The sequence below is a fragment of the Sylvia atricapilla genome, chromosome 19 (genome assembly GCF_009819655.1).
Source record: "Sylvia atricapilla isolate bSylAtr1 chromosome 19, bSylAtr1.pri, whole genome shotgun sequence".
Taxonomy (NCBI): Eukaryota; Metazoa; Chordata; class Aves; order Passeriformes; family Sylviidae; genus Sylvia; species Sylvia atricapilla.
This window is the reverse complement of record NC_089158.1, coordinates 2,745,075-2,761,149: the sequence shown is the minus strand read 5'-3', so window position 1 is coordinate 2,761,149 and position 16,075 is coordinate 2,745,075. Positions and strand designations below refer to the sequence as shown.

The following is a 16,075-nucleotide window of genomic DNA, read 5'->3' as shown; positions in this document are numbered from 1 at the left end:
ATTCAGTTGGTGTTCTGCTGTTGGGACTGGCCCTGTGACATCTCCTCTGCTGAGCTCACTGCTGGGGAGATGGCAAAGAAAGAAAAGCACTGATTTTCCCCGTGCAGCAAAAGCAGGGATTTGGAGCAGCACAGGATCAAACAGAAAAAAAAGCCACCAAGGAAAACAATGCAGCTTGTTCTTTCTTATCCTGTGTTTAAACTTTCAGGCTTCTGATGTTTAGGAGATGGATCCTGGCACAGGGGACAAAGTGTCAGCAAGGTCACCCATGGCAGCTCCAGCCAGTTCCTCCCTTTCCAAACACAAATTGTCCTGGGCTTTTTCTTGTCCCTGCCTTGCAATCCTGTGCCCTCTGGCTGAGGAAGCCACCAACAGCCCTGGGACACAGCTGGGGACCCAGGCAGGGCTGTGGGCAGAGGGGCCAGCCCAGAGGAGCATCCTGCAGAGGGTCCCAGCAGCACTTCTGCAGCCTGAAAAGCACTGTGCCATCTCTGGGCTGATCCTACAGCTCCCTGCCCACGCCCCAGGGATCCCCTCATGGGCCAGGGTCCATTTCCCTGCTTAGGACCTGAGAGAGACTGAACCTTGGATCGATCCAAACCTCCAAGTGCAGCATTTGTATTCTGTGGCACAAAGGGAGACAGGAGCCTGCAGTGCTCAGAGCAGCTCAGCAGTGGCTGCATAAAAGTCTAAAAAGTCCTAAAAGTCTCCATGGCTACAAAGGGAACTTTAGGGACCTCAGTGGCACAACAATTTGAGGGACAGGATCATGTGTCTCCACCACAGTGTCCCCAGCTCGTGCTGCCAGCTTTGACAATTGAAGTGACTTTATGGGGCCACTGAGCAAAGCCAAGGGCTGACCAAGGGGAAATCACAGAATCCTTTAGGGGGAAAACATCTTCAGGATCAGTGAGTCCAAGAAATGCCTCAGTGCACAGACAAAGAGGGGATCAGAGGAAATCACCCCTCACCCTCAGCAGCCCAGGGGACTGAGAGGACATTTCAGGGTTTACCATGCATCAGATCTCATCTGACATAAGGAACAGGGAATAACTGACCCTCAGAGCCCGAGGGATTGCACTGGAGGAAGCAGTGATTTGGTGTCATCACAGGGAATTGGGTCATTTAGAGGGAAAAACACACCAGAAAAGAAACTGTGACGGAGGTAAAACGATCCAGCCTGAGGAGTCTGAGTGCCAAACGTGGCCCATTTCTGCCTGGCACAGACACACATCCAGTTGTTCCCTTTCCACCCTACTCCACTGGTGAACACACAGAGCTTTAACCCAAATGTCCCTCCCAGGGTGAGCTGTGACCCTGGTGCTCAGGGAAGGGAACACCCTGGGATCTGCAGGGGCTGGATGGGAGGTGATGTCTGTGCAGGGGGAGTGAAATGAAAATGTCCCTTCACAGCAGCTCTGCAGCCAGCTCTGCCCAGGGCAGCCTCAGAAGGGCCCAGAGCATCCCTCAGGAGCCTGTCTGAGTGTGGATGCAGCCAAGGTCACTGAGCCATCCTGCTGATGGATCAGCCCTGCTCTACTGATGCCTAATGATTTTTGTTCTTTCCTTTTCTATATTTTTTCTCTTTTCTTTCCTACTTTTTTTTCTATTTTCTGTATTTTTTTGTATTTTCTTTTCTTTATTTTTATATTTTTGTTTCCTTTCTGTATTCTTTACACATCTTTTGGAGTTCTGTAACCTCTTGTTGCATTCCTACTTAGTTTCCCCAGTACTTTTCCCTGCCCTGATAGGCAGAAGGACGAAATATTTTCCAAAGCCCCTATCCCATCTTGGCTCTCCCTGGGAACCAAGGCCCAAAAGCAGCTCTTTGAGACCCATTTTCATCAATAAAGTTCAGTTCCATCTGAGGGGGGCAGATTTAAAAGGGGCTTTAACTGGGGAGGGGGAAATTGCATCACCACTGATTGGTGATTGTTGTCAATTATGCTAATTTGCTAAACTCATAAAAATGTGTTCACCCCACGGGGGAGCTTTTGTGGGCATTTTCCATATTTGCCCCGGAGGTCTCCAATAAAGACCAGCTTTTATATCACCTCCTATGGTAACATGATCTCAAAAGTGTGTTTTGTTCCTAGGCTCTCAAGGCAGCACTGTCCCCAAACAGGGAGCCCTGGGCACAGCACTGCCTCCAAACCCAGCAGTGAGAGAGGCAGGAAAGAGGGCACGGGATGGTTAATGGAAAACTCTGCCCTGCCAGCCCAGGGAGTGGTGCCTTGGAGTGTCCACCTGGAACAGGGCAGATCGAGGGAATAAAAGTAGGGTTTTATCAAAGGCCTCCAATAGCTCCACCTTGGGCAGTCAAAAGCCTCCCAGAGGCTGTGCTCAAGATGGACAGTGGGGTTTTTCAGACAGAAATAAGTTTGGTCCATTTATGTATCAGGAGTTAATTATCCAATTACAGCTTCGGGTAATGAAGTCATTCATCCCCAGTTTGCTCCCTCCATCCCCAGTTCACTTCTGTTTAAACTTTTCAGGGCTGAGGCAGGAGGATGTCCTTGGTCCTCAGGCCCAGAGGGATTGTTGTGTCTGACCAGAACGTGGAGACAGTAACTAACACTTTATATGGAGTTTAGAGTTACACACTAATGCATACGGGATTGGAAAAACAGAAAGGCTAAAATCTTAAGGCATCAGGTGAGAGGGACTTTCTAACTGCAGGAGCTGATTTATCTGGAGAAGAGAGAACTGAGAGGGGATCCCATGAATCCATATCAACAACTCCAAGGGCTGGCAGAGGATGGTGCCAGACTCTGCTCAGTGACAGGACAAAGAGCAATGGCCATAAACTAAAACAAAACAAGTTCCACCTCAACATGAGGAAGAAATTCTTTCCCTGAGGGTGGCAGAGCTCTGAACAGCTGCCCAGGGGTGGTGTGGGGTGTCCCTCTCTGGAGACATCCCAAACCCACCTGGACAATCCCTGTGTCACCTCCCACCCTCCCTGGGACCCCTCTCACCTTCAGGCCAGTGCTCTCAGCCTCGGAGCCCTTGTCCACACCCGTGATGTAGATGCCCAGGGAATACTCTGCCCCTCCTCGGATCATGAGGCCCAGGGATTTCCCTTCATTCAGGACCAGATTCACCTGCAGAGGAATAGGAGGAGACGTTTATTGGGTGTCCAAGTGCTGCCCAAACCAGAGGTGGGACACAGGCACAGAGGTGCTCCCCTGTCGTGTCCCTGGGCTGGACAGCAGCTCCTGTGGGATGGAGGAGGCAGTGGGAGCACCAGGAGGAAAAGCTCTGCAGGCTGAGAGGTTCAGCTACATGAGGGGCAGCACATGTGGGTGGATTTTCAGCCACAAATCAGCTGATCCACAGCAGCTTTCCACTCTCAAAATCCTTTTTCAAAATCCACTCTCTCCACTCTAAAATCCCTTTACAGGTGCGTCCCTGGGGTAGAGACCGAGAGCATCCCCCAAAACTCCATGAAGACCAGTGGGGTGCTCCCAGCACTGGCTGTGAATTCCCCCTCTGGCATTCCTGCCCTGTGCAAGGGAATGAGCCCAGCTCCAGCCCTGTGCCCTGTGCAGGGCCACCCCAGGACAAACCCCACAGACAAACCCCAGATAATCATCCACGTGCCTGATTATCTCCAATTAACAACGCCAGGAGAACCCTCCCATAGACCCAGCCCATACTGCAGGAGACATTTCCTATATCCCACAACCTGCCAGGCAGCACCTGGATGGGTGTTCTCCTCACCAAACACTGACTTGCAAACCCAGCTTCCTTCATCCACCAGCCTTCATCCACCCTCTCCTCCTCCTCACAGGGCCTGACGATATTTGGATGTTCAGGGGGGAGCTGGAGTGCATGAGCAATCGTGTGCTCAGCTCCCTCGAGGACTCTCCATTTAAAATGGCCTTTGTTCCCTCGCTGCATGACACTTTCTAAATGAATAACTCCGGCGTTATTTTTTTGCTTTGCTCCCAAGTTTTGAGTCACTTCTGGAGAAAAGCAGACAGCAGGAATAAAAACAAATGAGAAAAGCCAAAATTTGTTTCACACTGATAGAAACAACCAGAAACAAGCTGTTTGTGAAGGGCTTCTATATTTAAACCCCTTCTCTGCAGTCAAACCAAAATCTTGCACATTTACCTGGATGGAAAAATAATTCCCAGCTTCAAGTCAGTAATTAATCCATCTTTCTAGAGGACACAGTGTCACAGAGGGAATTCAGGCCAGTCTTAGAGTGGCTGGTATTGAAAACCCATTTTCTGTCTTAGTGATACAAACACAGAAATCAGCAGCAGGACACAAATCCACCGAAGGCTCCAAATTTTGGATTTAGAGAAATGGATGCGAAGCCGGAATGAGAACTGTGAGACATCAACTACCTGTACCAGCATCCTTCTCTGAAAAACCTGATGTTCCCTGGGTCTCCTTTCCCTGCTCTGAAGGGCAGAAAGTGCTGGAAACAATTTTAACATTGAAGGATTATAAAGGAATTACAGAGACCTTCGTGCTTCAGGCTGCAGAGACGAGCTGGGCACTGAACCACCCAAAGGAGCAGCTGCCTGTCACATCCAAGGGCAGTTTGGTTTTCTCTTCACAGGGAAACCTTGCTCTGCACCACACAACACTTCACTGAGTGTTGTTGATAATTAGAAAAATATTCAACTTTTCTGAAGTGCTTTTATTTCCCAGTCTGTCTGATGGCATTTAGGATTTCCCTGCTGCAAGTTTTTCACCCCACCGTGGCTCTGCCTCTCAAAAAATTCCCCAGTTTGGGGGAAGTAAAAGTAGGAGAAATGCAGCAAAGTGCCTGGAATGACAGCTCAGGCCGGAATAGACTGGGAATGACAAAATTCCCTCTCCAAATCCCTGAATGACATTTCCATGTGCCGGGGTTGGCACCAGGAGGGGCAGTTCTGCATGCAGACATTTCCATTTCCCTTTAACACTATCCTGGTAAGGTGAGAAGCTGCTCCCCCCACACGGGAGTAAGAGATACCCCCTGTCCCTCTGCTCCTGAGGTGCTGCCACGTGAGCTGCTCTGTTCACCCCTGCACTGGGCAAACCTGCGCTTCCAGAGGCAGGAAAAGCCTTGGGCACTGAAATCCTGGAGCCACCAAAACCAGCAAAGCTGAGCTGTGTGGGAAAAGCTCAGCTCTCCTGGAAAAGCCACGGCTGCTGGCAGCCCAGCAAGTTGGGCTGCTGAGGGCTTAATTGCATCTCTTAATCAGCTAATAGCTCCAGCTCCCTGAATGAAGCCTGCAGCAGGAACTGCCGGGAACAGCGTGGCAGAGCCCTGGGAACTGGGAGGGAGAATCCAGGGAACACCCAGGGAACATCCAGCTCATGGACACAGTGCAGGTTCTGGGAATGACTGGGAAGAGTGCTGGCAGGCAGGGTCAGTGGGGTCAGCCTGGGCAGGGCAGGTGATGTCTTTTGAGGCTACCTAAAGACAGAGGGCAGACAGAATTCAGGGAATAAAAAGCAGGGAAAGTTATTGAAAGGCCTTCAGATATGTTTTGGGCAGACCAAGTCCCCCAGGGGCTACACCCAAAATGCATGGCAGGTCACAAGTTTTCACACTTTTATTAGTTTGAGCCATTTGCAGATTTGGGTTAATCTTCCAATTCCACCTTCAGGTAATGAAGTCACTTACCCCCAGTTTGCTGCCCCCAGCTCACTTTAGTTTCCATCTCTCAGCCTGAGGCAGTGAGGGGCCCTTGATCCCCAGGCCTGGAGAGGAATTGTTGTGTCTGCCCAAAGTGGGGCAGCAGCAGCTCACACCGTGTGTGGGGTTCAGAATTTTACACTAAAGAACTGCAGGGTTACAAATACATGAAATATATAAAAGCCGGAATCCTGAGGCATCACAGGAGCAATGCAGGGATAAGCTGATTGCCAGGATGAAGCAAAGGCTGAGCCAAGGGCTCAGGGATCACAGGAGATAATTTGCACTCTCCTTCCCAAGGGTCTCTGTCTCCAGTGATGGGCCCAGCACAGGGGTGGTGACAGGAGTGGTGGCCCTGCCATGGTGGCTGTCCCTGGCACAGCATTGTCACACTCCTGCCAGCCTGGCCCCACACCCCACACATGGCTCTGGGGTGACACTGAAGCACAAGCCCAGCTGTGTCCAGGGAGGAGCCAAACCTGTGACCAGGCTGATGTTCCCAGAGGACAGTGGTGATCCAGGACCCTCAGCACAGCATTCCCTGGGCCAAGCCCTTCTGCTTGGGCTCTTCCTCTCAGGCTGGCACACCACACTCTGGCTGGCAGTGCCAAGGCTTGACCCTGTGAGGGCATTTTAGTTCCATTTCCACTTTATGCTTCTCCTCTCAGCCCTGGCTGGAATTCCCTCAGGGTGAGAAGCTGTAACATCCCTCAGGGAGAGCTGGGATCACTCTGAGCTCCTAAATCCAGACTGTGCTGACATCATCCTAAAGCAGGCAGTAAACAAGGGCAGCTGTCCTGTGGAGGAAACTGAGGACATCACACATTATAGAATGGGTTGGAAAGAACCTTAAAACTCAGCCAGTGCCACCCCTGCCCTGTGCAGGGACACCTCCCACTGTCCCAGGTCACTCCAATCCCCAGTGTCCAGCCTGGCCTTGGGCACTGCCAGGGATCCAGGGGCAGCCACAGCTGCTCTGGGCACCCTGTGCCAGCCCTGCCCACCCTGCCAGAAAAGGATTTCTTCCCAGTATCCCATCTAACTCTAGCATCCTTCAGCTTAAAGCTCTTCCCTGTGTCCTGTCCCTCCATGCCCTTGTCCCCAGTCCCCCTACAACTCTCCTGGAGCCCCTTTAGGTCCTGGAGGCACAGTGACATCCAGGCAAGGTCACCATGGCATTCCCAGAGCACCGTCACTGCCCACCTCCCTCCCCGTGCCATCCCACAGGGAACTCCTGCGTGCATCACACACAAACATTTGGGAGTCCAAGGTCACAGTTTTAATTTCTGTTTCAAGGCTGAAGCATCTGCCCTGTGCTGTAGCAGGAAATGAAGGGAAATAAACGCCACCATCAGCGAGGCGCTCGCTCCGAGCTCATTCCCGCACCGCCTTTCTCCTGTCTGCCTTCATGGAATTACCAGTGACAGATTCAATCCTGCCATTAGGAAAAGGCCTTTCAGGCAGGAATTAGCCTGCCCCAGCACGGCTCAGCACACAGCTTGTGGCTGAGGAGGTTTCAGCCATGCTGGCAGCTATTTCCAGGCCATTACTGCTGCCACACGACACAAATAACGCCTCTGGGGGCTCACGGGGCTCATCCTCCCCCTTCCCAAGGAAACCCCACAGTTTGTGTCTAGACATCCTGCACACAGCGAGTGTGGGGAGGCAGAGCTGCCTCACAGCCACTGACTGACTCCTGGGGGGGCTCAAGGCCATCAGAGCTGTCCCAAGGTCACCCCCTGCCCAGGGCAGCTCCCTATGGCCACGCCAGGACTTGGGCTGCCACCCAATACCCAGCTCTGGGGACAGCTCCCAGGGCTGAGAGGTGACACCAGAGCACAGGGACAGTGACCAAACCATGTCCTCTGCCCATCCCAAACTTCAGCCCTTGGAGCAGGGCTTGGCTCACACACCAGCTGCCACCTTTGGGTGCTTTTTCTGCTTAAAGCACCTAAAATCACCAAGAGGTGGAGCTGCTGCCCCCCAGGGTGGGCTGGGGTGGGACACAAAGGGCAGTTTTGGGTAAACCAGCTGGGACAGAGGTACAGAATGCCCCAGGCAGAAGGATGACTCCTGGAAGCACTGAAGGCCAGGCTGGATGTGGCTCAGGGCAGGCTGATGGAGCTGAAGATGTCCCTACTCACTGCAGGGGCTGGGATTAAATGGGATTTAAAGGTCCTTTCCGACCCAAATCATCCCATGCCTTTAATCCCCAGGACTCCGGTGCACCAGTGGCTCACATCCCATATTCCAGTCCCACTGGGAACTAAACCAGCCCTCCAGGAGCCTGGATATCCTTAAAGCTGTAAACAAAATCAAACCCCAGCAAGGTCAGAGCGAGCAAACAGTGAGAGACGTGGGGAGCTGGATCATTCACACTGTAAATGTCATTACAAACTAATAGCAAGAAATCCTTCCTTCCCTCTCCTGCATCTCTTATCCTTCATGCTCAAGTAGTCACCAGCAGTGTCTCAAACATTTAAGCCACGCAATATTAGCACAGATATTTTATTTTTTTTAAATAATAATTACTGCTGCTTTTGGGCTCCAGAGCTGCCTGAAGCTGAGGAGATGTTCCCATTCTCTTTATTATGTTTTCTTTCTTGTGCTGCACCAAAAGCTTGCAGGAATAAGCAGCTCCCCTGGCAATAAGCACATTAAGGCACCAATTCAGCTGATGGAATGGTGCTTCTCAGAGAACTCGCAACCCAGCACTGCCAGAGTGCTTTGCACACTTCATCTTCCTCCCAGCTCAGCAGCACCTCCGAGTTTTCACTGTCTAAGGGTTCCCAAAGTGCTTTTAATGAAATAAGCTGTCAACCCCAGAAGTCCATCAATGACAATTCACAGCACAAATGGCTCTTGCTGCTGCTGTGACAAATCCAGGAGACTCGAAGCCGGGACAGACAATAAAAATCCAAGCGCTCTGAGGCAGAAGGTGAGCAGGGGAAGCAGGTCCCAGCTTTGCAGCAGGCAGTGACATCCTGGGACAGGGATGGGGTCTGTCACTGCTGTTCCGTCTGGCCTGGCTGCAGCAGCATTTCCCAGAGCTTTGCACTACTGCAAATCCTTTCTTTCACACTTCCTGACCGCTGGTGACTCCACCTGCTCTGGTGAGACACTGGACTCCCCAGTTACAACTACAGGAAAACGCTACATTTGGGAAATACAGCCCCTGCCACACTCAGCACAGCCATGGAGAACAAGGATCTCTACAACACCTTCAACAATCAGAGGCTGAACCTGCCAGCAGCTCCTTCAGCCCAACACCCCCTCAATCCTCACCTCCCTTCTCCAGTGCCAGCACTTGTGCTAGGTCAGGTCTACAGGGAAAACCTGGCCCAGGTGTGAGCACCCTCAGCTCACCAGAACAGCCTCTGACCCGAGCTCAGGGCAGGCTGGGTTCTGCCTGGAAGGGGATGGGGAAAGCCAAGCCAGCTGCCAAATCCCAATCCCCAAAGGCTTTCAGTGGGGATTCCTCCACAGCTGGAGTGAAGGAATCCCAGTGTCCAGAGGAGAATGTGGCCAAAGCCACAGGCTGGGAACGCTGCCTCTGGAGCTGAACACACTGCCCAAAGCCACGAGGTCAGACAGAGCCCAACCACCCTGTTCCACACCTCAGCCCACTGGGAGGATCCCACAGATCCCTGCATGGATCAGTTACACCATCACATACCTCCCGGTGGTGGTTTCCATTTCCAGCCTTTGGATAACAAATCCTTCTACCTCGGGATAATCAACTCGTTAAACTCGGTGACAAAGCCATCCTTCCAGGCATGCAGGTGACAAAGCCATCCTTCCAGGCACATGCCAGAGGAAGAGGCAGCCAGACAGAGATATTTCCATTGCCTGAAGAATGCCAGGTGCCTCCAGCAGCCTTGAATTTCACCTTGGGAAAGCTGGAAACATCCCTTTGACTCCAGAGCTGGGGCAGTGGATTTGCTCACTGTGTTCCATCGTTCCAGCCTCCTGCTGCAGGGCTGGAGCTGCTTTGGTGTGCTCCCCAATCCTTGCCTACCTGAAACCTTTGCCACATCCTTTCCAGGACACTCAGATCGATTAGAAATAGGAGAGAGTGGGATTAAAAAAATAAAAAAAAAAATAACCAACTAATTCTCCCCTCAGAATGTAAAACCACCCCCAAATCAAACAGGCCTCGGTGCCTGTCAGTTCTAGTTGACTGGGCTGAATTAACCAGGGATGTGATGCATTTATTTGCATTTTTGTGAAGAGAATAACCCCACTTTTAGCAGTTAATTATAGATCTGTAGCTACCTATAGATGTACACATACAAATAAAAAGGGAGAAAACTGGAGGCAGGTTGTTCCCCTGTTCTGGGACACGTTTTCACCCCTCCATGTGCTCAGTAATTCAGGCCACAGCAACTCAGCTCATCCGTCCCCTGCAGCCTGTGTGCAGAAAATGTCACACCAAATAGCCCCTGTCCAACAGCAGGCAGGGCAGCCTCTGCTGGATCAGCCTGGATCAGGGGGAATTGCTTCCACCAGCAGCTGGCACAGCAAGACACCTCTGGCTGTGGAGGTGTCTGGGCAGCCTGGAGCATTTCAGAGTGGCAGCAGCCAGTAATTTTCTTTTTTTCTGCTCTTACAAACGGGAAATCAGGAGTGGAGGCTGCAGCAAAGTGCATTCCAGGTCTTGTGCACTTAAAGCAGAGACCAATGTCCCTGCTGGTGGGTCACCAAGGAGTGGGGCCAGGAGAAGGCTGAACACTCCCACTCCATCCCATCTCCATCACTGAGAGCTTCAGCCTCCTGCAGTTGCCAAGGATTCTTCCAGGTGAACAGAGGGTCTCCAGCCCCTGCCCTGAGATCAGAGAGATCCAGAGGAGGCCCCAGGGGGATCAGAGGGATGGAGCAGCTCTGCTGGGAGGAAAGGCTGGGAGAGCTGGGAGTGTTCACCTGGAGAGGAGAAGCTTTGGGTGAGCTCAGGGTGACCTTGCAGGGCTTGAAGGAGCCTGACAGGAAACATGGAGAGTGACAACTTACAGGGGTCTGGAGTGCCAGGAAAAAAGGGGGATTGGATTCCCACTGCCAGAGGGCAGGGCTGGGTGGGAGATTGGGCAGGAATTGTTCCCTGGCAGGGTGGGCAGGGCTGGCACAGGGTGCCCAGAGCAGCTGTGGCTGCCCCTGGATCCCTGGCAGTGCCCAAGGCCAGGCTGGACATTGGGGCTGGAGCAGCCTGGGACAGTGAGCAGCAGGACAGCCTGTCCCTGCCATGGCAGAGGTGGCACTGGATGAGCTTTAAGGTCCTTTCCAACCCAAACCAGTCTGGGATTCTCAGAAGACACCAAAGGGCTGCCTGACTGTGTGGAGCAGCACCAAGGAAGGGAAGGACACAAGGTCAGATTTTGGAACACCAGGGACACACCCAGGGCTGGCACATCTTCCCAAGGCTCTGCAAGTGGCCAGGACCACACAAGGCTGAGGCAGGGGACACACAGCTCCAAGTTTCTGAGCATTTCATGTCCACACACAGCCAGGACTGAAGGGATGACATGCCCAGAGCTGCTGCTGCTCTGTCAAGGTGACACTGGGTGGCAGGGGGTGGGGGACACCAGCCAGCAGAGCCTGCTTTTCTCCTCTCCTTAAAATAAAAATAATAGGCCCTTCTCCCTTGTGGCCCACATGAATATTTCATCACCAAACTGCCTCATCCTGTATTAGATTTTTCTCTCCCTCTGGCTGAGATGGGAAGCTCACAGACCCTTCCACAGCGTTTCCAGGAGCTGAGGACATTTTGGGCACAGACAGAGTGACATCAGGATAAAAGGATGGAAAGAGTCAAGGCTCCAAGCAATTCTGTGTCTTTGGGAAGGCAGTGCTGACTCCTAGGACAGTATTTGATATTCCATGGGTGGCAATGAGGAAACACCACGTCCTGCTTCTATGGGATGAGGTTCCCTGTCCATCAGTCCCTCCAGGGGCACCTGAGCCCTGTGACTCTGCAGTGACACCTCTGCAGACCTGCCTGGCCAGGGAGTGTGAGGGAGAGGAGACATCAAATCCCCGAGATCAGATATTGCAGCTCCAGCACCCCGTGTGGCTTCCCTTACACCAAGGGCTGCTTTAAAGGAGGGCAGCTCACAGCAAGAGAGCAGGGCTGGAAATTCCATGTGCTGATGGTTTCCTTCTGTCAGAGGCTCAGGATCCAGGCCCAGCACTGGCCACGCTCCCCTGGTGGCACTACAGAAGCCATTCCCTTCCCTGCTCCTTTCTCCCTCACCAGGGTTTGCACTCAGGCCCCTCCTGGCTCAGGCTGCCTCTCCCCAAATGGAAAATAATCTGATTTATTTCAGAGCATTTGGAGAAGAGAAGAACTGGGGGGATATTTATTTTTTCCTAAGACAGAACTGCCAAGAGACCCAAAAAAGCCTCACAGAACACCTGAGGGAAGATCTGAACTGCAGAAGGAAGGGCAGGAGTGCACTCTGAGATCCAGCCCTCCACACCCACAGGTGACACACATTAGAAAAGACCTTAAAGCTCATCCAGTGCCACCCCTGCCACGGCAGGGACACCTCCCACTGTCCCAGGTCACTCCAATCCCCAATGTCCAGCCTGGCCTTGGGCACTGCCAGGGATCCAGGGGCAGCCACAGCTGCTCTGGGCACCCTGTGCCAGCCCTGCCCACCCTGCCAGGGAACAATTCCTGCCCAGTCTCCCATCCAGCCCTGCCCTCTGGCAGTGGGAGCCATTCCCTGTGTCCTGTCCCTCCAGCCCTTGTCCCCAGTCCCTCTGCAGCTCTCCTGGAGCCCCTTTAGGCCCTGGCAGGGCTCTGAGCTCTCCCTGGAGCTTTCCTGTCTCCAGACTGATGTCAGAGGTGACATGGTAACACGGATGTCAGTGCCTCAATGTCCAGCCAAACAACCTCCTGCTGGGAAAAGCCTTAAAACCCACTCCAGCTTTGGGGGCTGCTCCTGGTAGGACCTTTCCTGCCAGAGCAGACTGGACAATCCCTCCCCTCCAGCCCAGCTCCTCCCTGTGCCCAACAGGAACAAAGCCAACCCATCCCATCCTCCAGGGCTGCTGGGGGCAGATGGGAGAAGGCTCCAGCCCAAGGGAGGAAAGCAGGATGCTGAAGGAGGATCACACAGGTGACAATCCCAGGGGCACACAGGGCTGGGACCTGCACGGGAAGAGGCCCCCAGGGCTGTGTCTGCTCCCCCTTTGCTCACCTTCTTCTCATCCCCCTCCTGCAGGAGCTGGAGGTGGCTCCTCTTCTCGCTGTCCCTGCGCAGGGAGCTGTTCTGGTGGTGGGGCAGCCCCGTGGGGGGGGACACGCTGCGGCCCTGGGGGTCCACCCAGGTGTAGATGTGGTTGGTGACATAACCCCCCGGGATGCGCCCCACCGAGTGCACCGACAGGTTCAGCTTCTTGCAGCCCTTCAGCACCTGCAAGAGAAGCCAAGGACGAGGGGTTAGTGCCCACAGGGCTTGAGGCAGACACAGCTTTGCACTTCTGGAGGGTAGAGACCTCCAGCTCCTCTGCAGGCATCGAGTGAAGGATGGAGCTGCACAAAAAGCTGGTGGGAAAAGCTGGGATTTTGCGGTTCTCTCCAGAGTTAAGACAAAGCTGCTGAGAAAACACAGAGAAAACCTTTCCCATCAGCCAGTGAAGGAGCAGAGTGAAGCCAAGTGGGGAGGTGAGGTGGGCAGAGCCATGCCCACGGTGGGCTGAATCCAGGACTGAGCAGCTTCTGCAGCTCTGGAGAGGAGTCAGCAGGACAGGGAGCAGAGCTGGAGGAGAGCAGCACTGATCCTCACCCAAAGTCCTCTCCAGCTCTCACAGAGCCTCTCTAGGCTCCATGAAAGTGCTCCAAGATGTCCCTGGAGCTTTGTCCCCTCCAGGCTGAACAGAGATATCAGCTCTCAGTGACAGTGCTGGCAGCAAACAAACCCAGTGTGGGAAAAGCCTTAACTCAGCCCCAGCTCTGCCCCCACAGCTCCAACCTCTGCCACTGGAAACGCTCCTGATGCCTCCAGGGAACATTGACAGCACTCCCAGAAATTCAGCCACCGAGTTACCAGCTGCCTGCCCCAGCACAAGCAGTCAATTAATGAGTGGAATAATTACTAAATGCATTTACACACTTAAACCAGCAGGCACAGAGATGACCTTGGGGGCCAGAGGAGGTGATTTGCACTCGCTCCTCTGCCCCTCCAGCTTCCACTATGAGAAGCTGACACAGGAAACTTCAATTAACATGGAGGAGTTCTCCCTGGGGACAGCTGTAAGTGCTGATCCCTCCAGAGGCCTCAGGAACATCAGCACTGCAGATCTGCTCTCAGAAAGGAGGTGTTTGGGTTTTTTTTTTCCTATGTATACATCATTTTGATGAGCTGCTCCTGCAAGGTCTCATGAGCAGAGAAGCTGCTGAGCAAAGCTTGTGGCTGGGAAGAACTAAAACCAGCAGCTCCTCAGTAAAGAGTAAAACTGTCAGTAATAGGGGGCTGGCTGGATCCCAGCCCTGACCTGGCAGCACTCCTGTCCTTCTCCATCAGAGCCACCGAGGATCCAGCTCAAAGCCCAGCTCAGCATCTCGAGCACACAGAACACCTTGGCTGCAAACTTGTCACATGCTCCCAAGGTCACCGTGTGCTGGAGGGCTGGCACAGGGACTGCAGAACCTGTCCCCATCGGGACACCCAGAGAGCACTTCACACCCCTGGGCTGCTCACCAGCTCCAGCCCCTGCTCCTGCAGCTCCCCAGGCCCTCAAACACATCCCTGCTGGATCTCCTCCTCTCCTCCCTCCCAGCTGGTGCTCACCACGCTCCATCCTGTCCGGGTCTCTGTGGGGTGATGGCGCTCTGAGCTCCAGGGCACCACTCTCCCACGGGCACTGTGACTGTGCCAGGCTTCAGGGCACAGAGCAGCTTCCTGAGCCAAAGCTGCCACACGGCCAGGATGGGCTGAGCTCCGTGGAAATCAGTGAGCTGGGGTGGCAGGGACCTACCCCAGACACACCAGGGCAAGGTGTCCCTGTCAGATGGGGTGCAGGACCCGCTGAAATGCTCTTTTTTCATTCAAACTAGAGCCATCTCTATAAAACCTCTTCTGAGTCTTCAAAGCATCACTGTACTCCTGTGCCTGTGTCCAGTTCTGGGCTCCTCACAACAAGAAAGACATTGAGGGGCTGGAGAGTGTCCAGGGAATGGAGCTGGGAAGGGTCTGGAGCCCCAGGAGAGGCTGAGGGAGCTGGAAAGGGGCTGAGCTGGAGAAAAGGAGGCTCAGGGGGGACCTTGTGTCTCTGCACAAGTCCCTGACAGGAGGGGACAGCCGGGGGGGTCGGGCTCTGCTCCCAGGGAACAGGGACAGGAGGAGAGGGAACAGCCTCAGGCTGGGCCAGGGGAGGCTCAGGGGGGACAGCAGCAGGAATTTCCCCATGGAAAGGATGATTAAAGATTGAAACTGCCCAGAGAGTTTGGAGTGCCCATCTCTGGAGCTGTTTAGGGAAAGACTGGACATGACACAGGGATCCTCTTCCTTCCCCTTCCTCAGAGAATCCATCCTGGCAGGGAGGACAGGGACAAAGAAAACCCTCTGGGGTTTGTACCACACAGGAGACACAAGAGCAGGGACCAGGCAGGGGTTCATGTTGGACACCCTGGAGTGTCACAGCTGCCCTGGGGACAGGGCAGGGGTGGCTGATGAAGCCTGGCAGAGCCATTTAGCCTCAGTCAAATGTCCTGCCCCGGCAGGGCAGCACAGCAGCAGAGCTGCTCTCTGGAGGCACAGGGAAAGCAGCAGGGATGAGAGGCCAGAGATTTACACCAGGATTTTTATGTCCCTCGGCAGGTCCCTTGACAGGGCCACCAGGAGCAGAGATCTGGGCTCAGGGAGATGTTTTATGCATGAAGGTGACAGCAGAGAGCCCGAGGGGAGGGGAGCAGCTGGAGGTTCCCTGGCAGTTTCCATCCAAGAGGGGCCACGGGAGTGAACAGACGCTGGGAGTGCCCAGCAGGACATTGCTGGTGACAGTGTCTCCCAGACAGGCAGCACTCAGCAGGCTGCTGACACTCTGGGCAGTCCTTTAGACATTCACTGAGGTGTATCCTGTACTCAGTTCCCTGTCCAGCACAGTTTCCTTCCCAAAAACCCCTCCCTGGTCGTGCCCAGGGCAGGGCGGGAAGAGGAGCCCATCAGAGATTCTCCCTCACTCAGGAGCCTTTCAGGACACACTTTTGGACCAGGCCATCTGCTGACCTGCTCCTTTTGGGGATCCTCTGGGTGATCACAGGTGGAGGAGGACAGTGACACGCACAAAATATTTTTAAGGGACTTTTAGAGGGACTGTGTAGTAATAGGACAAGGAGAAATGGCTTCATGCTGAGGAATGGTAGAATTAGATTGGATATTGGGAAGAAACTCTTCCCTGTGAGAGGTACAAACCCCTTCCCCAACCTGGTGA

General features: G+C 53.6%; 1 protein-coding gene across 1 annotated transcript in view; it reads right to left on the bottom strand.

The window, feature by feature from the left end:
- WHRN (whirlin) overlaps positions 1–16,075 on the bottom strand; it is a 47,996-nt gene that overhangs the window by 21,080 nt on the left and 10,841 nt on the right. Inside the window, exons 2-3 of the mRNA XM_066333052.1 lie at positions 12,841–13,056; positions 2,979–3,104 (exon numbers count right to left, since the gene is read on the bottom strand). Of these exons, the coding sequence (XP_066189149.1) occupies positions 2,979–3,104; positions 12,841–13,056 (342 nt within the window). The remainder of the gene's footprint in view (positions 1–2,978; positions 3,105–12,840; positions 13,057–16,075) is intronic.